This window comes from Myodes glareolus, chromosome 24 (genome assembly GCF_982192425.1).
Source record: "Myodes glareolus chromosome 24, mMyoGla1.1, whole genome shotgun sequence".
Classification (NCBI taxonomy): Eukaryota; Metazoa; Chordata; class Mammalia; order Rodentia; family Cricetidae; genus Myodes; species Myodes glareolus.
In genome coordinates this window covers 30,191,685-30,215,530 of record NC_142049.1, presented here as the reverse complement: position 1 = coordinate 30,215,530, position 23,846 = coordinate 30,191,685, and the positions used below count along the sequence as shown (strand labels likewise).

Genomic DNA, 23,846 nt, shown 5'->3' with positions numbered 1-23,846 from the left:
ATAGAGGGTCAGGACGGCCAGACTCAGCCCCCAGCTGTGACCGCATCCCACAAGTAGGTCTCTGGTGTAGCCCCCTGTAAGACATCACTCTTGAAGGAAGTTCCCTGGACCTGGGGGCTGTGGTCACCTGACAAAGGGACCCATGGGCTGGACTGGATGGAGAAAGCATCTCTCTGGGTGAAAAGAAGTGCTTGTGTCTTTAAGGTGCGTGCCATCCTGAGTGCGGTGACAAAGGCTGCGATGGCCCCAATGCAGACCAGTGCCTGAACTGTGTCCACTTCAGCCTGGGGAACGCCAAGACAAGCAGGTAACAGGTGGCTGGAGCTGCTGTCTGCATGCCCTAGGGCCCCGTGTTGTAGCACTGAGGTGGCCATGTTGAGCTGTATAGTCCTCCACAAAGAAATTGCATCAAAGGGTTACAGCTCTGCATTTATTTTTTGAAAAGTTTAGTAGCTTGGTTCTGATCACACAGGTGATACAAGTCCCTTGTGGAAAGGTGAGAAGATGAACAGTTTGCTGGCAGTGCTCAGGTATCATTCTGCATCCATACTGGATCGTACTGAGTACACATGCCTGCTCAAAGAGGATTGTGGACAAGACCCCGTACTGTAGGCCTCAGAGGACCAGCAGGGTGACATGGCTCTTGAACAGGCTGCAGCTGGGGCTATGGAGTTCCCTGGTGGCTTCCTAGAAAGTCTGTATAACTTCCTATTCCTTGAAGGAGGCCTCTGACAGACCTAACCTGGGATGATCAGCCTGCAGCCAATTGTCCCAGCTTAAACTGTCCCTTCTGTGGGGAGTGTGCAAGCCTCAGACCCTTGTACCATGCTCTAACAGACTTGAAGCTGCTCTTTGTATTTATCCAATGCGCAAACCTTCCTGAGCATCCACCATGGGCTGCATAGGTCTCACATGAATGGCCAAGGTGACAGCAAGACCGTGCTGGACACCTTAAAGGTCTGGATGGCAGAGGAACCTCAACACTGCTGATGCACGTTCATGAGGCCAGTCGGGGGTGTGCTGCACACTGTGGTGGTGGGATGCAATTTCGCTGTATCTGGCGTCCCCACCCAAGACCCAGGAAAAACCCTGGCTCAGTACAAGGACAGCCATCTGCAGCTTCATTCACTGACCATCAGACTTGGTCTCTGCGGGCATCCATGTAGGATTTGACCCAATCAGAAATTCCGAGTCAAGCTGGGCAGTGGCGGTGCATGACTTGAATCTTAGCTCTAGGAGGCAGAGGCAGGCAGATCTCTGCGTTCAAGGCCAACTTGGTCTACAGAACAAGTTCCATGATACTCAAGACTACACAGAGAAGCCCTGTGCCCCCAAAAGAAAGCAACCCCCCAAAACAAACAAACAATTTGAAGTTCCTCGTCAACACCGAAGTCTTAGTGCCTACAGGAAACCAAGCGGCTTTCAGAATGGGAAAGGATTCCTGTCTTGTTTAGACAAGGTCTCCAAATGTAGCCCAAACTGACTTTAAACTCAGAATCCTACACCTCCGGCAAGTGTCGGGGTTATTCTTGTGAGCCACCAGACCCAGCTTGTGGAATTGAATTCCTGGTCTTCAGACCTGCCTGTTTGTAGCCAGGACACCTCCCCACACCCACACCCCCCCCCCCCCCGGTGAGCAAATATAGGGGAACTTACTTTTGACTTAACCTTACCCCAAGATCCGGTGTCCTCAGTTTTTTACCCGCCCAGCTATGCAGCCTCAGCCCATGTAAGAGCCACACAGGGTGGGCACGGGATGGTACCAAAGCAGAGAGACCCTCACCTGCTCCTGGTCCCACAGGAAGTGTGTGAGCGAGTGCCCCTTGGGCTACTTTGGGGACACAGCAGCAAGACGCTGTCGACGATGTCACAAAGGATGTGAGACCTGCCTGGGCAGGAGCCCAACACAGTGCCTGTCTTGTCGCCGTGGGTTCTATCACTACCAAGAGACAAACACCTGTGTGACCCTCTGCCCTGCTGGCCTTTATGCCGATGAAAGTAAGTGGACTGTCCACAGACACAGAATGAGTGAATTGTCCACCTCCCGCTACCCCGCCTGTGCCTCTGGGGTGGGCTCCCCTATTCTGGGAGGATTGGCTGGGCCCTTGGCTTCCTGTATTCTCTTGGTCTTATCTGGGACGTTTCACCAGGCCGGGGGCTGGGAGAGGGCATCCACAGCATTCCGCGGCTGCGGCATGCTGCGCGCTCGGCCAAGGCGCTGTTGAAGTGAGCCCTGCACACTGCAATTTACTCTCTATTCAGGACAGGACGCAGAAAGGGTAGCTCGCCCACGGGCCCACAGCTCAGCCTCGCTTAAAACACCAGAAGAAGATGCCCTGCCACCTGTCTTGCCACTTCTCACCCAGGAAAGAGTGCTGTGGATGTCAGCACAAGTTTACATAACTGGGAGGTGGAAGCCCCCAGGAAGTGCTATGAGCTCAACTTGGGATTCAGAGGCAGTCCTCTGAATGCCGGGCCCCTGCTGACATGTAGGAGTCAGGTCCCAGGAAGTCTGGAAAGTGTCTGTGTGACTCTTTACAGTAGTGACCATGCCTAAGAGGGAACACGGTTTTCCTTATCTTGAGTTGAAAGGGAGTAAGAAGTCCCTAACTAGTAATGACACACTCAGACTTAGAGCAGGAAGCCAGATATCCCGCTGGCCCACCAGCCCAGGCAGACGTGAGGGATGGATAGGCAGGAACTCAGGCATATGTTTTAACAACCGGCCTCACACAATGAAGAGGTGGAAGAGGAGGTTTGTGTTAAATGGACAGGTGATGACTCTCGAATAAGCTGGAGACTGAGGCTTTGCAGGCAGCACCTCTGACCCTAGTCCTCCTGGTTGTCCCCCTGCGCTGATCTAGCCTGTCACTTGTTGCCGTGCCTGTTATCCCTGGGGAGAAGCAGCCGGGAAAGACTCCCTTTAGAGGGGAAATGGCATGTTACCCCTCTACAGTTCCTAGCTTCGCAGACTCTTGCCTGGGCTGCCAGCCAGGCTCACTTTCAGCCACACACGCAGCTTCCTCACTTTCCAGGGCAGGTCAGTCATCCTTCACCACTGTCCTTGCTGAGCACCAGCTGAGTGCTTGTGACGCCACCACCGGACCCCAAGGAGGCTGCACAGAGGAACAGCAAGGCCCCTCAGCTCACGGGCCTGGCATGTAGTAGTAGCACCAGCTGGGGGTGGTGAGACATCAACAAAACTGAGCTAGGAAATAAAGCCGGGAAGTGCAAGCAGGAGTTGGCATGACCCAGATGCTCCTGAGAGGAGGCATAGAGCCCTGCCTCACTATAGAGGTGCCAAGCTCTCAGTGAAGACTCCCGGGAAGGACTCGCCGGGAGAGGGACTGGTGGCCTCCAGCATGCCCCGAGGTCTGTAAAGACCTGCACCTGATTCAAGTGTACTCAGCCAGCCAGGAACTGGCTCTGGTTCATTAGCAGAATGAGAATGTCTCCTTTAGGAAGGGACCACCTCTGAAGCCTGTTGGCCCTTTGAGGATTTGATTGACATATTCCAGATAAGGGATGTAGAATTAACCACCCAGATCTACTGGTCCTTTGAGGATTTGATTGACACACTCCAGACAAAGGGATATGGAAGAGCCGGGGTCTAACACCCAGGTCTGTGGTTAATTTCCTGACCTGCTCTGGAGAGGGCCCTGGGGAGAACTGTCTTGCTTGCCAAGGCTGCCTAGCACGCTGGAGCTCGCTCTCTACTCTGGGCCCCTCCCCCATGCCATCCTCTGCTCCCTGTCTTCCTGCCTCTCTCCAGGTCAGAGAAACTGCCTCAAGTGTCACCCGAGCTGTCACAAGTGTGTGGATGAACCTGAGAAGTGCACTGTGTGTAAAGAAGGATTCAGGTAAGTCTGCCCTGCGTGGGGAAAAAAACAAAAGTGACAGGGTCCATGCTGTGTTTGCTTCCTCAAGGGTTTACGTCTTTTGCTGAAAGCTAAGAGGTCTAAGGCCTGGAGCCTAAGCCCTGGCTGTCAAGTCAAGGGACTGTTGAAGAGAAGTTGGAGCATGGTCAAACTTTCTAGGCTAGGTTTGGAGACCTGGTTAAGTGACAGTTGAACACATCAGGTGGGGATAGCACAAATAATAAAAACCTAGAGACAGAAATCGGGGTTTAGCCAGAAAAGCAAAGCAGGCAGGCCACTGGGGAAGTTCTACCTCTACCAAGGCTGGGTGACCACAACTAAGCAGGCTAAGCCTCTCTCCTCCCATTTTATATTTCCTATAGTGTGGAATTAAAGGCATGTGTGCCTCCCTGGGACTGGGATTAAAGGTGTGAGCCACCACTACCTGAATTTGACCTTGTGTACCCCAGGTTGGCCTTGAATTCACAGAGTCCTGGAATAAAGTTATGTGACACCACTCCCTAGCCTCTAGTGGCTTAGTTTTACCCTCTGATCTTCAGGCAAGCTTTATTTATTAAAAATAAATAAGATATCCCTATACTTTATCAGTCACAACCACGTTCAAGAGTACAAATCTATTACGTGTGTGTCCCCATTGACCTCTAGTGGCTTTAGCTTTGCCACTGGTCTTTGAGATTTATTTATCAAAATACAAAGAATAAACCACTAGAACCAGGTACAATAGAGTTTACTGCTGCGCAGTGGGAGGAATTTCTAGGAAGCTTAGGTCACTTTCCTTTGCAATAGTAACCCCCTCTGCTCCCGTTCCCCTCCTGGCCCAGGTGACAGCTGCCGTGACTGCCCACCCTCCCTCCTGACCAGGCAGCCCTCTGTCTTCTCTCTTATCACCCCTCAGTGGTTTTCATCTTCAGCCAGAGAATGAACTTGGCTCTCTGAAGATGTCTCATAGATTCTTGATCCTCCCAGTTCCAGAGAACTCAACCCTATGAAATTCAGCATTAAAAAAAAAAAAAAAACCAAACAAACCTCTTTGCTAAGCTAAGGAGTCTTCTTCAAACCATGTATAATCCTTTTGTTAGAACCATTCGCTACACCTGAATTACATTTAGTGTCATCAGATGCATTTCACGAGTTACTATCTAAATGTTTAGAAAGCACGTATTCAAAGTAAGCTTTGGACAGCCCATACAGAGAGCCTAGCCCTATGGTCTTCATGAAAAGGAAGAAAGTGAAGGAGGAGTCAGCATGGTAAGTACCTTGACAGACATAGGAACCTCAGGGGTTTGTGTCTGAATGACAGCGAGCCGAGGTGAAACCTGAGCCCCTGCGTTTCCAGCAGAGGCCAAGTGAGGGGATGCTAGGGTCCAGCCAGGGAGCAGCGGGTGCATCCGGAAGGCCACGCCCCACTTACCCAGCTCAGCCTCTCTCCTCCCACTGATGCTGAGACTGGAATTCACAGCAGCAGTGGAGCTCTCTGATGAAGAACAGCGGAGGAGGACCTAGAAAGCGTCTGCTCTTACTGCAAATGTCCCCACCCATGTCGCCCCGTTAACCTTTACAGCAACTTATGAAGTCCTTAGTGCTATTCATAGCTTTCATGCGGAGGAGTGTAACATGAGGGCCAGCTTGTTGGGGTTTCTGTCCCGCCCAGTACCCCAACAAGCCAGCAAGTCCCAAGGAAAATCACATGGAGTCTACATCAGGTTATAAACTGATTGGCTCATTAGGTCAGGCTTCTTGTTAACTCTTATAACTTATATTAACCCATTATTCTCATCTATGTTAGCCATAATGGCTCCGTACCTTTTTCAGCTGGGCAGGTTACATGCTGTCTCTTCGGTGGTCTGCACAGGAATGGCAGAGGAACTTCCCTGCTTCCCAGAATTCTCCTGTTCTCATTGCTCCACCCCTACTTCCTGTCTGGCTTTCCCGCCTATACTGCCTGCCTGGCCAATCAGCATTTTATTAAAATATGATTGACAGAATACAGACAATTCTCCCGCACCAGAGGAGGCCATGGCTTTCCCAGGAGGCTTTGGAGGCTCCATGTGGCTGCCTCAGTGACACTGCCCTCATCCTGCCCCTTTCTTTCAGATCAGAGTTTGGGTGACAGGCAGGGAAAGCAAGACCTTCCAATGTGGCACATCATACCCACCATTCTTTAAACCTGTTGGCCAGTCAGGACAGGATTCGAAGCAGAAGGATCTGCTGGTCCAGAAAGATATCTCCCAAAAGGAACAAAGTTGAGAGAGGGGAGAGATTTTACTAGAGGCCTCAACCGGCAGCTGGGAGAGGCCGGCTTTAATATCTTGGGCCCCTCTAGCACCAGTATCTACATCTATGGATCCTCAACCATAGGCTGCTATCTGAAGGTGTAAAGGATGGAAGACTCCACGAATCCAACTCCCTGGAACCTATTTCCCAGAGGAAACGTGCCAAGGGGTCCAAGATACCTATTTCTGTGTCCTGTGAAGAAGAGCGAAGTCAGGCTGATGCAGGGCAGGAAGCGCCTCTCAGGCAGAACTCCCTGGGCAGGTGTGATGGTTGCAGTACTAATGAGCATCCATAGAGGAGCACAAACAAAGCAGGGAAACATCGCCAGCCATAATCCACAGAAAGCTTCCTTTTATTGCCCAATATCCTCTTCAGCTGTGACTTCAAATCACTGCCGTCACGTCACAGCTGCTGCCTCCTGGCCATCCGTCTCTTTAGGGGGACAAACACTGGAGAGGTTCACAGGGAAGTGTCGGTTATTACAAACGTGATTTAACCGGCCTGCGTGCTGGCCCTGGCACCTAGTGAGACAGGGTCCCAGGTGAGCATCGGCCATCTTGGAGAGGAGTTTGCAACCCTTTGGGCATCACCCCCACTGGATGGAGGTGCAAAACCCGGGGTCTACATATGCAGCACAGCACACTTGCCCTCTGGTCATCAGAAGATGGATGGGTGGGCACCCACTGGATACCCCATAAACCCAACTGAATATCCCACAAGTTGAGAACTCAGTTCCCAATGCTGGCCCTTCTTCTGAGGCTACTCCCAGGTCTCAGATTGCAAACCATTTTTGCTTCCAACTGGCTCTCGGAGTTCCCTCGGTCTCTCCTTGGTATGATTGCTTTGCTACAACTGCTCCTAGAACAGGGAGACACTTCCTTACTTTAGCTGTTTATTATACAAGTGTTACAAAGGAAGTGGATTGAAGTGGTGTTGCCCATAGCAACACTGGCAGGGTCAGGAACATAAGACCTTCCATTCCTGAGGAATTGGGTGCAATACCCTACCGTCAGGTGGACGAATGTGTTCTTTGTCGCCAAAATGGGCCTTGAACTCATGGTAGTCCCCCTGCCTCAGCCTTCTGAGTTGTGTATTTGTTCTTGTTTACCAACCTGAAAGCTCCAAATCATCTCCTTTGGCATTGCCATGGAGACTCCATTATGGAGGCCTGAGTTAATGTTGACATCATTGGCCATTGGTAACCGATTCGACCTTCAGTCTCTTTCTCCTCCTCTGAGGTAGGGGTGGTGGGGCTGGAAATTACTGCCTCTCCGATCAATGGTCTGTTCACCTGCAACCAGTGCCCCACCATGAAGCTGCTGTAGGGCCCCAGCTACCAATTACCTCATTAGCACGCAATGTGACACTTATCACTATTGATTCTAGAGCGTTCTGGAGCTATGTGCCAGAATGAAGCCTAAATATGTATTTCTAAATATAAATCACATCACAGCAGGCCTTCTGGATCTGACAGACACACCCCAGAGCCCTTGCTCAATCTGTTTATTGGCAAACCCATTTAAAACGCATGCCTCAGACACAATACAATCCCAGGAACCAAAGAAATTGTAGTCGGTGACATTTATTTACACGGCTGTGTGCCAGACACTGAACGGTTATATACATTTGCTCGGTGTGTCTTCCAAGCAGTGTTATGTTGTAGGAACCAATTACCAGGAGGAAGCGGGTGTCTTGCCTGGGGTTGCACAGCTGGGAAGCAGTGGAGCCAGGTCCTGCATGGGTAGTATAAGCTCAGTTTGTGTCCACGATGCCTTGCTGGGCTGCCTGGCTAAGGGAAAGATTTGTTTGTAGGCACTGATGGGGTGAGAAGGGAAAGCAGAAGCCACATATAGCAAGTTGCCAACTGCCGGGGGGGTGGGGGGGGACTCTTGTTTCAAGTTCATGGAAAACAGCAGAGTTTTAAGTAAGAAAGAATCCAGAGCAGATCAAGGACCGAAGGCCAGCCTTGTGCCCATTACCCTCAAAATGTAGATAGACCCTTTGGTTGCCACAGTGACAATGGCTCCATGCTCCAGTTTCTGGGGAGAGGGGTGTTTCTAACTCAGGTTTCAGGAAACGCTATGGAGAGAAGTCACCCTTGTGTAGGAGAAGGCTGGAAGCTTTGGCCTCCTGCACCAGGATGGAGGCCCCAGGACCTCCAGCTGGCTCCAGGCCAGCTTGGCCGGCTTTCATTAGCTGGGAACCTCCAGTGACACAAAGCGTGGTGCTTTGGTAACTTTCATTTCCTCCCGTGAAACGCATTTGAGGACAGATCATAATTTAATTAGACTTTCGGGACACACATGGAAATGGGCCCTATTATCTTTTTACCAGCCTTGCACGGGGCAGCTGCATTCCAGACTGTGAACCGGGCACCTACTTCGACTCTGAGCTGATCCAATGTGCGGAGTGCCATCACACCTGCAGAACCTGTGTAGGTAAGCTGCCAAGGCTTTTGTCTTGTTGGGCATTTGCATGCACGGTCACCAAGGTGAATAGGCCAGCTACCTTGAAATTCAGGAAGTTCTGTAACTCTGTGGGTTTCTGCATTTATTACAGAAGTTAACTCAAAGGCGAGGGGCTTAAAGTGGAGCTCAGGGGAGAGCATGTGCCTCCCATGTAGGATATATGGGGGAAATAGACTATAAAAACACAAAGGTTCTCCCAGCCTCCTAGGGCTGGACAGGAAGAATGAGGAGTTACTATTTAATGAATACAGACGTGCAAGTTAGAGGAAATGAAAACTGGCTGCCCACTGATGCGAATTCAGTAATGCTGCCCAACTATACAGTTTAAGATGTTTGAGATGATAAAGTTTATTACATACCTGATACCTACCAACAGTTTATTATTACTATTATTAAAAACAAAAACAGCAAAAAGTACAAAGACCCACTGTTAGCAAGCTGCTTGGGCTCCCCAGCCTTAAAAACAGCCGTGCTATGAATGTTTGTAGGCAAGAAATAAAGGATGTTTAGCAGCTTGTGAGCTGGCTTGCCTTAAAACTCTACTCTTGCTGCAGAATTAAACTAAAATGCAGTACCATAAAGATTGAGAGGCCTCAGAAGGGGGTGGGGACAGATCCGGGCAGGGTGCGGTAAGACAGAACTTCAGTCCTCTGTACCCATCTCCACTTGTTTGGAACATTTTATTCAGAGAGGGAAAGACTGCCATAAACAATTTCACAGGCATTATAGTTCCCCACTGAGATTATAGCCCAGATGTCTCCGGGCACAGTTTATGCAGAAGATAGCAACAATTTCATTCCTTTTATTGGGTTTCGTCTTGCAGTCATCCACACGCATCGTGAGTTATGTGCACAGATATGTTCCAGGTGAAGCAGTCTCCTCAGTTCCCTTCCTGCCCCCAGCACTTCGCTGCCTTCTATGAAACTCACGCGAGATGGAGTTTTTGCGACAGTGACAACAGAAGAGTTAGGTCTCAGCTAAATCTCATTTGCCACAAAACCATTTATTAGAAATGCCAGGAGGCAGGCACTGTCATTCTCCTTATGTCCTGTGTGAGCCTCATGAAGGTATCAGTTGTGCTACCCAAGTGGATATGCCAGAGATCGCAGCATCCACAAGCTACGGCAGTGGCTGACTCTAGCCTCCCGTGGGAGACATGCCCTCCTCCACGCCATCCTCAGACAGCCCCAGAAGGACCCAGGCTTAACCTTAGGGAGAATCCTTTCCACAGGCAGCTGGCAGCTTTTGCCACCTGGTTGTCCTGTTGCTTTTTATTGCCTGTGTTTAGTTCCGGTTTAACCCAGGTTGTTTAAGAAGCGTCTCCCAGTGCCTCCTACTTAAATGTCAGAGTCACTTGAATCCATAGCATTCAGGCTTGTGGTCTATAACTCTTTTGATTTCGATAATTCAATTCTCGTTTATCTTTTTTTTTTTTTTTTTTTGGAGACCCCAGACTGTCTGGCAGCCAATGGCTGTATTGGGTCACTTGTAGGTTTTCTTATCTCAGTTCTGTATCTCCTCCATCATTGGAAGAATTCAGTTAACAGCAGGCAGTTGTAAAGCTCTCAGAGGAGAGGAATTCTCCATGTCTCCCCATACCCCCTGGGCTCTTTTTTTTTTAAGATTTCTTTATTTATTATGTATACAGTTCTGTCTGCATGTTTGCCTGCATGCCAGAAGAGGGCATGATCTCATTACAGACGGTTATGAATCACCATGTGGTTATTGGGTTTGAACTCAGGAACACTGAAAGAGAAGCCAGTTCTCTTGACCTCTGAGCCATCTTTCCAGCCCATGGGCTTTTTTTTTTTTAAGATTTATTTCTTTATTATGTACACTGTTCTGCCTGCATGTGTATCTACACTCTGAAAGAGGGCACCAGATCTCATTATAGATGGTAGTGAGCCACCATGTGGTTGCTGGGAATTGAACTCAGGACCTCTGGAAGAACAGTCAGTGCTCTTAACCGCTGAGCCATCTCTCCAGCCCCCATGGGCTCTTTTTAACCTCCCTAGAACACATGTAACCCAAGGCAGCGACTGGGACCAGAGATTTCTTTCTCCACTCAGAGTCATCTGAAGCCCTTTGCTCCATGTCAGGCGGGGTCTGCCTAGAAGCAGTGTGTCTGGTGACATCTTTGTCACAGCATGGTGGCCTAGCCTACAGTGTTCCAAGTGCACTGAGCTTTCTGAGAGCAAGAGTCTTGACCATATCCATTGCCAGTGCCCAGAGTCCTGGTGTGAGGTTGTGATCCTTGGCTCAGGGTTGATAAGTCAACCCATGGGAGAGGGAAGTGCCACCCAGGATAAGTGGCAACCAGTGGACATGCCTACATGCTTGCTAGCGTGAGAAGCAGTGTCCTAGGCCCTTGGAATGGTTGATCCTGGCCTGGGCCTGGAAAGGCACAGTAAGAACTAGTGAGTGTAAAGAATACTAGGGCAGGTCCAGAGAGGTTCCAAAGGAAAAGAGAGACTTTCTACCTTAGCGCTTCTCACAGCATCTTCTTGCCTTCTCAGCAAGGCTCCGTGTGTCTGTTTGTACCAGGCCTAGCACGATGCGTTAGCAGAAGCATAGCCCGTTGAGCCGTTACTGCGAGTGCTGAGGGGGTTCCTAAAGCGTCTGGAGCCCATAAAGACTGAATGGAATCCTTGAGGGATTTTGAATATAACATTCATAACATTCAGGTAGTGATTGTGGAAGTAGTTTTATAGACAATGTGCTTATCAGCATTTTTTGTTGTAATAGACTACATATAACATAAAATTTACCATCTTAACCATTTTAATATTTTTTTACTTATTTTATTTTATTTGAGTTTTGGAGGGGTTTTGTTTTGTTTGGGTTTTTTTTTTTTTTGAGATAAGGTTTCTTTGTAGTCCTGTTTGTCCTGGATCTCATTCTGTAGACTAGGCTGGCCTCAACCTCAGGGATCTGCCTGCCTCTGCCTCCCAAGTGATTAAGGATTAAAGACATGAGCCATCACCAGTTTAAAAAAAAAAAGTTAGTTGATATATCTGTACTGATTTTTGACACTCCGTATTATAATTCAGTGCATGTATTCAATGTGTGATGACCAAGTCAGGGTCATTAGCATTTCTGTCTTTCCAGATATGGTCATTTGTATGTGTTGAGAACCCTTGAGCTCTTCTCCCTATCTGGAAACATGGCTGGATGTTGTATGCTACGGTTGCCCTATTCTTGCTTTAGAATTGTTTCCATTATTTTTTTTTTCACTAACAAAACATCGTAGCAAAATGCTTGACCAAAGCGACTTATGGAAGGCTTGATTTTGGCTCTCAGTTGGAGGATGTCATCCTTCGTGGCAGGAAAGGCATAGCAACATGAAAGGCTCTAGCCGTGGTAGCAGGAGTCTGTCAGTTGGCCATTCTGCATGCACAGCTAGGAAAGAGAGAGGAATGCTGGTGCTTAGCTGGCTGCCTCCTTCACTCCCCCCCTTTCTGTTCTGTCCAGCACCCCAGTCCATGGGATGGTGCCATCCACGTTGGAAACACCCTCAGAGACAAGCCAGAGGTGTTGTCGGTCAAGACATCACAAGTACATTAGACCAACTTCTCCTCTGCAGTTCCTGTTGTTCATACTCTCACTATGCCTGCCATGCCTGTGTGACCATTCTCAGATGGAGAGTTTAGTGACATTAAGCACATTATTATGTGACCAATACCACCATTCATCTTCAGGGGTTTTGCCATTTTTCCCAACTGAGCCTGCAACCAACATTTTTTTCTAGTTTCTTATTTTCTGGTGGTGGGGATTAAGCCTCACAACTGGGCAGTGTTGGTGCACACCTTGGATCCCAGCACTTGGGAGGCAGAGGCAGGAGGATCTCTGTGAGTTTGAGGCCAGCCTGGTCTACGAGAGCTAGTTCCAGGACAGGCTCCAAAGCTGCAGAGAAACCCTGTCTCGAAAAACAAATAAATAAATTTAGAAAACTGAAAAAAATGAAGACTCAGTAGGTTGTCCCTAAGTTTATAATCCTCCTGCCTGCACATCCTGAGTGCTGGGCTGTAAGTGTGCACCACCACATCCACTTCAGAGTAACTGTTCGGTTTAATAGACTCAGCATTATCTAGGGGTATTGCCTAGTGGTAATGAGCTCATCTTACGTATGTGAACCCCAATACTACCACCAAAAAAAGTAACGCATATTCAACTAGATACAAGCATCCATTCCCATCAGAGGGACCTAGGCTAGAGGATGGCCAGCAGGGCTAACAATTGAGCAAATGAGGCACAGGAGTGTCGGGCACTGATTGTCCCTTTTAATTTGAGGGGCTGGGAGCTGGCCACACAACCATAAGAAAAAAAGAGACTCCATATGGATATTCTTGTCCATTACAGAAGCCCAAAAATAGGAGGAGCCCTGGGGCTCATGGTCAGCCTAACCTAATTAGTGAGCTCCAGGCCAAAAAGAGATCTTATCTCAAAAGAGGTAGGCAGTATTCCTGAGGGTGACTTCCATGATGGCCACATGCATGCACGCCTGCCTTCATTCCCATGAAGAGAAGTAGGAACCATGTGGAAATAGTTTGTGTACCGTGCCATTTAACCCAGTGAATCTCAGACACCATCACTTCAGCGTAATTGAAAAAGTACAATTAAAGTCCAGTGTGTTTGTGTTTTTCCTGCCCAGTACAACTCAGTTCGGCCACCGCGCCTGTTAAGTAGCTACTGCCCTAATTCTAGCTGAAAACTAATGGGAAAGGAAATACATAGAATCAGTCAGTCATGGTGGCCCAGTAGTGTTCCCCACTGGGCTCAGCTTAGGCCTCTGATGTCCCCATCTGTGAAGTGGGGAGGGTGATCTACCTCCAGTCACATGGAGCTCTCACCAAACTCCTGGAAAGTGTCAGCTGTGTGGGTGGGCTGGGAACCTCTGAAGATCCCCCCAGATGTTCTAGAACACCACACATGCCCTTGACGTCTGCTTCTTTCCCACACCTGTCAGGGCCCAGCAGAGAAGAATGTATTCACTGTGCAAAAAGCTTCCACTTCCAAGACTGGAAATGTGTGCCAGCATGCGGTGAGGGCTTCTACCCAGAGGAGATGCCTGGCTTGCCCCACAAAGTGTGCCGAAGGTATGGTCTTCCGGGCTGTGGCCAGGGCTGGCGGGGAGTAGTGGTCATCTGGGTATTGCAGACGGAGCAGCTGGATAGCCAGGTGTGGTGTCGCTTTCCCCAGAGCCTAGGGGACTGACATGCCTTGTCACCTGCAGCTGTAGGTGCAGAGGGCAAACAGAAAACCATTTACTGAGGAAGGGATGCCTACAGTTAGTGATTGCCAAAGTCGCAAGCCAGCTGGCAGCCTTCAAGCCCCCTCTTAATGCCTAATTATTTGTGAAGCACTTACCATATGCAGCACCGGGTCACAGTGGGCTAGGACAGGAAACAGAATTAACTAGGTGCTGCCACACTGCCCTTGCCAGCAGCAGATGGTACAGGGCAATCCTGCTCAAGCCACGGTGCAGGGTGCTTTCACCCTGTAGGTGGTCAAGGCAACCCCATGTGTGGGAGCTAACACTTTTTCTAAGTTAGATAGTTTAGACAAAAATAAAACAACTCTGGTCATGTCCTCATAGCAAAGCCAGTCCTGGCTGAGACACATGTGTTTTAACTATCTTGCTGTCTTTCCATTCCTCTGTGAGTGCACACACTTGGCGAGGTAGACTTAGCATGTCCCCTGTACTAAGACCAGGCTGGGAATAGGTTACCAAAAGCCATCCACAGCATTGGGGACAGTCGCTGCTCCCATTGTTAGGAGTTACCAACTTGTAGTCATGTTAGGTATGTTTTCAAGGTCAAACAGAGATGTATTTTGGGTAGACAGGTGGTCTTCAAACACTTCAGAGATCTACAGAACGTGGCACTTAAGATGTTTTAATAACATAAGATTTTTTATGACAATGAGACATGTCTGCTCCTGGCAACACTGTGCGAGTGCTCCCTTGTTCTGTGGGACACAGGCTGTTCAAGGAGCAGATGTGTGCTTTAGTCTGCACTTGGCTGACTGGGAATTATGCCAGGTGAGGACATCAGAAACAGGCCAGGAACTGGAAAGGCAGAATATGGTGTGAGAGCAACGGGGAGACATTGAAGGTGACGGTGCTGATGCAGTGGTGGGGTGGTCTTGGAGGAAGTGGAAGTAGGGGACTTCTGTCTGCAAAAGGCTCAAAGCAAAGCCACTCTGGGACCCTTGTGTCAGGACAGGCGTGAGAGCCCATGCCCAGTTCCCAGTCCCAGTGGCAAAGCTCACAGTGGGGTCTGCCTCCTGGGCTGTGTTGAGAATGACAGTGGATTGTCACCTGAGCTTGGGTGCATCAGCTGATGTTGAGAAAGAGGGGTCAGTGGGGTGGGGTATCTTACATGTGTAGGAGGGCCAGCACCCTGCTGGGTTGGTTTGAAACGGGGGAATCTTAAATGCCTCTTCCTGCCATGCCGAGTCCTGTGTGCAGGGCCGTGGACACAGCTGTCTGCAGTAAACCTTTCATTTCATAAGCCAGCTGGCTGACTGATAATTAAAGCAAGGACAGCAGCACAGGGACAGCATGGAACTTAATGATGATAATCACTTTCATTTGTCAAGTGCCCCAGACTCCTGGGGGATGCTGGCTGTGGCATCCAGAAGCCATGGTGTTCAGCTTCTAGGAGACAGGAGGGAGGCCAGCCCACAAATGTTGCTTGGACAAAAGTTCCTGGGTGCTAGTTTCTGTCTGAGGGGACACTAACAACCCCAGAGGGAAGTTCAGCCTCAGCTTGGAGATGATCTACCAGATCCTGGAGAAACACCCCCAGGAGCCTTGCACAGACCCCCAAGTGACAAAGCACTAAAATGTCACACGATTCCTTGCCACAGAGCCTCTGGCCTTGAGGAGCCTCTTAAGTATGAACCTTTCCTTAAAGGGAATATACATGGTTTTGGATGCCTCTCTCAACTCAGGCAGCTGCAGATGCCAGCGGGCCACAGGCATCCTCCAGGCCCCAGAATGCTCCCTGGTACCATGCTTCTCCTGCAGAAGAGCCAGGGAAGCCACAAGGAAGACATAACTGTCTGAGGGATAGATGTGGAAGCCAGAATGGCACCGGCCTGCTTGGCTGCTAACTTGAATACAAAGAAGACAGGCAGATGCTGAAGCTGAAGGTAGTTTGTGGCAATGTCTCAGGAGAACCGTGAGCCACAGTCAAGACCCAGTAAGGGGATCTCTGGCTCCCAAGCAAGGACCTCTTGAAAGAAAACAAGAGCAACTTTGGGGGATTTGCTCCAGAGGTAGACTTATCACACATTCCCCCAGCCCTTGCCATTCTCCCTACTCCCCCATGGTTACAGAAGTCCTCAGGGTGTGCTTCCTGCCTAATTTGTACCCAGACTGAAACTTGATGGGGGCTCTTGAAGCAGGTGGCACATGTCCTACTATTTCCTGATAAGGGGGTGCCTCCTGCTATGGTGCAGAGAGAGGTCTGTGGTGAACCCAGCTCCCCCTCCAGAATTCGGCAGAATAAAGTTGCCATGGTGTTTTAGAGGTGAAGTCAATACTACAGAAGAACCATAGGTATCCTGAGAGACCACTGCCAGTACAGTATTGTGCTGGTTACAGTCAGAAGCTGGAGACAGGGGAGGCGTTTGGGGAGTAGAGTTTGGGAGGTATCACATCTTTCTCAGAAAGTATGCTTGGTTCTCCCTCACCCCACAAACTCCAAACGAGCACTCCGGATGGCCAGCACCGCTTCAGGGCCTCCAGAGACCTGTGCAAATACCCCAGCTGAGCCCGCCTGGGCTTCTGGCTGCAGAACCCAGACTTGCTCGGATGTGATGTTTCACTGGCCGTTGGCGCTGCAGAAATAGAAAGCAGAGGCACCTGCCATCCCGCTGAGCTCAGTGAGCGGGATGTGAAGAGCAGAGCTGTGTCTGGCTTGGGTTCTCACTGCAGGCTACTCCATCCTGTAGTTGTTGTTCATGGTTGAAACAACGTTCCGCCAGTATCTGGGAGTCCCTAGGCCCGAGCCTCACAGATAACTGACATCCTTTGAAATGGCTAGCCTGGCATGCATGTCCATGAAAGATGCCTGGAAGATCTCCAAGGGACCTGTGTCCTCAGAACCCTGTGGGTACTATTGGGAGACAGCGTAGCTAGAACCAGACGCCAGGGACTTCCCAAAATGGCACCAGAAGTAGAGAGCTCCTGTAGCCGGGGAGCAGTGCCTGAAAGTGGCTCCCTGGGTAACTTACATACTGATCTGAAACAAGGGATCTGGCAAATCTGGCGTTCTCCATTGCATACAGAATAAACACCCACCTTATCCAGGCTGAGATGTTGCACTAGGGCCTCTTGTAGCTCCTACTAAACCCCGCCAGGGGCATTTCATCACTGAAGACCTCTTATAGGTGGTAGCAGTCATCTGTCTTAAACATGGGACCCCCTAGAGCAGGCCAAATCTTGGCTGAGCTAGGCTTCTTCCCCTCCCCCAGGCCTGTTCCACACTTAAATGGCAGTAGCAAAGGAAGTAGGAAGCAGATAGGAGCCACTGTGGAGCCCTGGTCACCTGAAGCTGGGAATAGCAAAGATAGCATGGGTGCACACACAGCCCTGGGTGGGAAATCATGCAGTCAGTCATGCTAAGTTGCTTCTGTCGAGAGCCATACAATACGTAATTCAGGCTTGCGGGGCAGGGCTACCTATCAGAGCTTCTTAGCTTTACCACTGTAGCAAAAGAGCGCCCACAGATCAGGTATAAATGAGCCCATGTTCCCATGAGACTACTGAGTGTGGACTTCCGCTGTGGTCCACTTTTGTGACGTGAGGTCATAGCCGTCTGTAGTAGCAGGACCATGGGGCCAGGCTGGGCCAGGACCTTCTGTGGAAGACACATGTGAAGAGTGGACCAGTGTCCACTAGGATGTCCAGGCATGCCACAGGGAGTCTCAGAAAACAAGGCCTGGCCTCCTCTTCTGGGAATGCTCCTAACAACTATGACTGCTCTTGCCTTCCCCTGGTAACAAAGAGGCTGAACAAGAATGATACACACTCGGTGCATGTCGAGAATGCCCATGCCACAGAGGCCAAAGCTGAGGGCTTGGGGGTATATGCTGAGGGGTTCTGGGATAGGAACCCCATGTAGTGGGGCCTTTGCCTCGGACCTCAGGAGGAGCTGCTGTCTTCCCACAGATGTGACGAGAACTGCCTGAGCTGCGAGGGCTCCAGCAGGAACTGCAGCAGATGTAAGGCTGGCTTCACGCAGCTGGGCACCTCCTGCATCACCAACCACACGTGCAGCAACGGTGAGCACCATCGGGGGGGCCCTCCGAGCTGCCCGTGAAGCAGTGAAAGGGGGTGAGAAAGAACAGGCATGGCTGCCCAGAGTAGGGGTGCTTATCTCTGACTTGTTCGACCATCTAGCTGACTACGTAAGTTAAAAGAAGTTTTGTTTGTGTACCGTTCCCACTCTCCTGACATAGGCAGGCGATAGGCAGCTTTCCCCATAGGAGAGGCCTGAAAGACCCCCATCCTCGGGACTAGAAGAACCGAGTTGAGCCCCTTGCTGAGCAAGAGGAACCCAGCTGGGCTATGGGAGGACCTTGGCTCTACACATAGATGGTAGGGGGTAAGAGGACAAATTATGAAACTAGAAACGCAGAAGAAATCCTAAGGCAGGAGCGCTGTATACCATATCCTGATATGCAGGAGAAGGGATCCACCCACTCCATGAGTTCAAGGGTGGACAGGTAATCCCCGGGTATCATGCTGGCCTGGCCCTGCCATGGCAGAGCGCCCACACAGCACTCTGCAGGTGTCCTGACTGCAAGGTGACCTGCTTGCTTTGTTTTACTTTTTAAATTGGCAAAACCCTGTCCTTTCAAAGACCAGGGGGCTTCCTGTTTAGGAAGTCCCTGTTCAGGTTATGTACCCAGCCCCAGAGAATGAGGCTGCCATAACACAGTCTGCTCCCTGTGGCAATGCAGAGGCCGAGTACCAGCCTCCTCTGCTCTCCCCACTTTGCCATCCCTGAGTCCTGCCTGCCTGTCTTCTTCCCTAGACAACATTCTTGAAGCCTGCTTTCCTTCCTGCTCTGGCCCTGCGCTCTGTCTGCACCAACAACACTCCCCCTCCCCCCGCTTCTTCCTAAGCAGCCACCAGCAATGTCCTGGAAGAGGCTCACATGCACACACCCCCCATAGCCCCTTCAGGAAGCCCCTCCCCCTTGTCACTTAACTTAGCGGATGTTCCGTACCCCAGTGCCACCTGGGCCTCACTGGACTTTTGCATTGAAATGACTCATAAGAGAATGCGGGCCCTGCCCCGTGCGCCATCGGTGCCTGGCAAGTGGAGAACAGTGGAATCTTAACAGTATCCAAAGTCTGATGCCTACTTTTCCTTCCCTGTTGCCAGCTGATGAGACCTTCTGCGAGATGGTGAAGTCCAACCGGCTCTGCGAACGGAAGCTCTTTATCCAGTTCTGCTGCCGCACCTGCCTCCTGGCTGGGTAGGGGCACCAGCTGCCCGCAAAGGGCAGGGTCCTCCTGTCGGCCCATTTGCCCATCCACCTTCCTCCAGATGGTCAGCCGTAGCCTGTTCCTGGGGTGGCCCTGCCTCTGGCAGCTGGATCTTTCCCGGAGCTGAGTCCTACGGCAGCAGCTCAGCACCTGAACCAGGTGGAGGTGGCCCTTAAAGGATATGTGGCTAGAATTGCAACACCCCCCTCAAACTCTGCTTGCTGACTGCAGCCTAAAGTTGAACTCAACAATGGGAACAAAAGGAATTATCAGACTCAGAGCTGCAGCTTCGGAGTGGCTTCTGGGACCCTAGTTTACTGAAATTTCAAGACCAAAGCAGAAAAAGAGAGATGCCTGGTACCACAAAAGTCCTCCTCTCACAGTCTGTGTGACCGTGGCAAATCTCACCAAGCTGGCTGCCAGGACCCCCGGCTGTCCTCCCCTATGATAAAGAGCCTAGCCTCCTATCCATGTATCACCGGCCACCAAACAGCCCGAGGGACAGTTTGGTCAGACTGTAAATACAATAGGTTTCAGGGCATAAGATGTATGACCACTGGGGATAGAATCTCTGGCTGTGTAGTCAGCTTCTTCCAGAACTGCAGCCACCGCCTTGAAGGTCCAGCACCAAACCGAAACAGACCATTCTCTCTTCGGCGTTCTCCTGAGTGAGCCGAGATGTCCTCATGACTGTTCTTCCTGTGTCCCTGGGGCCTCCTGGGCCTGAGCCACCAGCCATCTACAGATGCAGAACCTATGGAAGAGGATCCAATGAGGGTATTCAGGGCTAACCAAAAGGCACCTGATGGCCAAGCAATTCCTCCTTAAACGTGCAAAGCCAGCCCCTGAGTCACTAATCGCCAGTCCTCCACATTACACAACCGCTTTTAAGTGCATTTGGCCTCTGCTCTCAGGACTCTGTTCTCGGGTGGATGCTGCTCTGGTCCGGTATAGTATGAGCCTACATGATGTAGCTGGATTGATTTCTGACAAGCCTATGTAGGCATTTTATAAGCTACGTGTTCTAATTTTTACCAATGTTAATTATTTTGACAAATATTTCATATATTTTCATTGAAATGCACAGATCTGCTTGATCGGTTCCCTTAAATATGGGAGTAACATTTGCCTTAAATTTTTTCCAGCCTTGTCTCTCTCCATATTGTCCTGTGCCCCTTTCTGACTACAATGTGTTTTGCCACCTGTGAGTGGCAAGGACCCAGCTGTGTGTCTGTTGAATCCACAACTTCGATTAAGAAATCAGTGAAGCAAATCTAATGTTAACCCTGAGTTAATAAAAGAGTTAACATCCCATTGCAAAGGAGCCTGTATTTCTTTCCAAGATAAAACTTGGAGCCCTGGTTCTGGCCAGCAGATGAAATGGAGATCACTTTGTGGTTTGTTGATCTGTTTGATGTCTGTATTCATTACTTTCCTTGTTGCTTTAACAAGAAGCAACTTAAGGGGCTGGAGATGGCTCAGAGCTTAAGAGCACTTGTTCTTTCAGAAAACCCAGGTTCAATTCCCAGCACCCCCATAGAAGCTCACAACTGTGTGTAACTGCAGTACCAAGAAATCCAATATCTTCTGACTTCTGTGGATGCCAGGAACACATGTGATGCAATGCCTACATTCAGGCAAAACACACACATAGAATAAAATAAATGTTTAAACAGCAATTTAAGGAGGAAGATTTGTTTTCGTTCCCAGTTCCAAAGAATAGCCCATGATTACAGGGAAGCCACGTGCAGATCTTGAAGCAGCTAGTTATGTTGAATCCACAGTCAGGAACGCGAATGCTTACACTAGCTCACCTTCCCACACAGTCTGGGACTCCAACCTATGGGATGATATTGGGAGCATTCAATTAATTTAATCTATATAAGCCTTTCCAGACATATCCGGAGGCTAATTTAATCTAGATAATCTCTCATAAACACACCGAGAGGCCTGTCTCTTAGGTAATCCAAGACCCCATCAAGTTGACAGTGTTAACCATCACATCCAAAACGGGCTTTAGCAGATGTTGACATAATGGAATAAAGAAGCCCCAGAATTACAATTCAAGGGCATCATTTGTCAAAGAAAACTTTATGGGGGCTGGCACTTCCCTCCTCCCATGAGTACCTGAGTTTGATTCCTAGAACCCTCATGGTGGAAAACTAAGTTTAACAGGTTATCCACTGATCTCCACATGCTCGCTAACGTACAGGAACACTCATGCGCGCGCACACACACACACACAATAAATACACAATTGTAAAACTTAAAAATAAGAGATCCTCTTTGTACCACCAAAGCCAAGTAGGCCCCAAAGCTTCCCCAGGTAGAGAGTCACTGGACCCTGAGGCCCTCCACCTACATCTGCCAAGTGTCATTTAACTGCGTGACAACTTACCTACTCCACAGCTACTGAAATCCCTGCGTTCCTGGGTTACATGCCTCTTGGGATCTTCACAAAGCTTGTATGTAGAATCCTTTAGTTGTAGCTAGAGAAAGGACACCAGCTGGAACTGACTGAGGAAGGAACACAAGCAATGATGGGCAATGGTTTTGAAATCCACGATCGGTTCAGAACTTTGGGGGGATGAGCGCACCAGAGAGCACTGCCTCCTGGGCCCTATTTCCAATAAAGTCATGGCCTTCTCCCCCTCTATCCTGCTTGTCTCATGGTAAGACAAATGAAAAGACACCACCCAAGTGCAGCTGGTGTTAGCCCCGCCCCGGAACTAACTTTCTGGCTGTTTTTGACTCTGCTTGCCTGGGTCCGGACTCAGCTGAGCCTGTCTTGCACAGTGATGGCCACAGGGACTACCTACACAGCAGCATCCATAGGGGCTCTATGATGGGAAAGGAGTGACGCATAGCTCTCGAGAAGGGGGCAGACTACCCAACGTGGTCTACCACAAACACAGGTGAGGCGGGGTTGTCAGTGTGAGACTGAAAGAGTGACTGGGTGTGTCTGGAATGTTGAATCCAGAGTGGTTGCCTTAAGGATATCAACACCCGGTGAAATTGTTCGGTGGTCAGGGTCTGGACTCGGTGCTCCCAGGTTCTCGGCTTTTCAAAGAGTTGAAATAAGGGCAAACGTCGATTTGCAAAAGTATCAAAACTTTACTCAAAGCAAAGCAATAGAATAGGTCAGATAATCTGTCAATGCTGACAAAAGGCTACATGAGTTGAGAAGATACTTAAGTATTATAGGAGGCCGCTTGTTTGTTCCCAGCTGCTCAGCCCTGAAATAACCACACAGAAACTGTATTAATTAAATCACTGCTTGATCTGTTAGCTCTAACTTCTTATTGGCTAGCTCTTAGATCTGATTTAACCCATGTCTATTAATCTGTGTATCGCCACATGGCTCTGGCTTACCAGCATGATTCAGGCTCGTCTGTTCCTGGCGGCAACTACATGGCATCTCCCGACTCCACCTTCTTTCTCCCAGCATTCAGTTTAGTTTTGCCCGCCTAGCTCTACTCTGCCCTATCAATGGCCAAGGTGTGCTGTTAGCCTCTAGAAAGGTGGTTCTCAACCATCCTAATGCTGCAACCCTTTAAGACAGTTCCTCATGCTGCAGTGATCCCAACCATAAAATTATTTTTGCTGCTACTCATGATTGTATTTTTCTACTGTTATGAATCCAATGTAAATATCTATGTTTTCCAGTGGCCTTAGGTGACCCCTGTGAAAGAATCACTGCCCCCCACAAAAGAGTCATGACCCACAGGTTGAGAACCCCTGCTCTAGCACTCAAGCATCAAAAAATGCCAGGTCAGCCTGGCAGTGGTGGCGCACACCTTTAATCTCAGCACTCAGGTAGCAGAGGCAGGCAGATCTCTGTGAGTCTGAAATCAGCCTGGTCCACAGAGCAAGTTTCAGGACAGACTTCAATGCTACAGAGAAACCCTGTCTCAGAAAGGGGGAAAAAAGTTCTTTTACAAAGAGTGTAGAGTCCAGATTTTTGGAGCACTGAGTAATGATGACAAGACTATAATCCCACTACTGAAGCATAGACAGGAGAATCTCAAATTTTTGTCAAAGAGAAGGAAAGAAAGGAGGGAGAGAGGGCAGAAAGAAAGGAAGGAGGGGAAAAAAGAAAGCCAGCCTAGGATATGCCTTAAATAGAAGAGTGGTTACCTAGCATGCAATGCATGAGGCCCTGGTTTATTCCCCAGTACTGACAGATAGACAGACAGACAGACAGTGCATCTGTATATCTTATATGTCCCAGAGAACATGAAGTACAAGCAGTCAACCAGAACAAGCAGCCAACCGTACAGCCTTCCAAGCACCTACTCACTTTGTATTGTCTAGGCTGGCTCATCCAGGGGCTAGGAAGCTGAGAGTTATTGACAGAGTTCTAGTGACTAAATGGAATCTTTTTAAAATAGACTGACTAGGGCTCGAGCTAATTCAGTGGTAGGACACCTGCTTAGGATTTTGAGGCCCTGCTTCCTTTTATCCCTGGCACTACTCTCATTACACATAGCAAAGAGCTGACCTCATCCAGTACCTGTTCACAAATGCCCAAACTCAAAGTAAAGATTACCAAACACTATTAGGTAGAGTATGTTGATAGATTTTATTTTAAGTAACAGGATTATGGGTTGTCTTAGTTATTGTTCTATTGTTGTGAGAGCAACGTTATGGAAGAAAGCATTTAACTGGGGGCTTGCTTATGATTTCAGAGGGTTAGTCCATGGTCTTCATGGCAGAAGCCTGG

At 49.4% G+C, this 23,846-nt stretch overlaps 1 protein-coding gene across 3 annotated transcripts in view; it reads left to right on the top strand.

Annotated features, from left to right (window-relative positions):
• Positions 1 to 20,444, top strand: part of Pcsk6 (proprotein convertase subtilisin/kexin type 6) — a 181,703-nt gene extending 161,259 nt beyond the window's left edge. For all 3 annotated transcript variants that reach the window (XM_085682658.2, XM_085682657.2, XM_085682659.2), the window contains 7 exons: positions 205 to 307; positions 1,802 to 1,998; positions 3,773 to 3,860; positions 8,487 to 8,590; positions 13,587 to 13,716; positions 17,799 to 17,911; positions 19,020 to 20,444. In XM_085682658.2, coding sequence (XP_085538784.1) covers positions 205 to 307; positions 1,802 to 1,998; positions 3,773 to 3,860; positions 8,487 to 8,590; positions 13,587 to 13,716; positions 17,799 to 17,911; positions 19,020 to 19,117 — 833 coding nt within the window. In that variant the 3' untranslated portion in view covers positions 19,118 to 20,444. The remainder of the gene's footprint in view (positions 1 to 204; positions 308 to 1,801; positions 1,999 to 3,772; positions 3,861 to 8,486; positions 8,591 to 13,586; positions 13,717 to 17,798; positions 17,912 to 19,019) is intronic.
• The last annotated feature ends 3,402 nt before the right edge of the window (positions 20,445 to 23,846 follow it).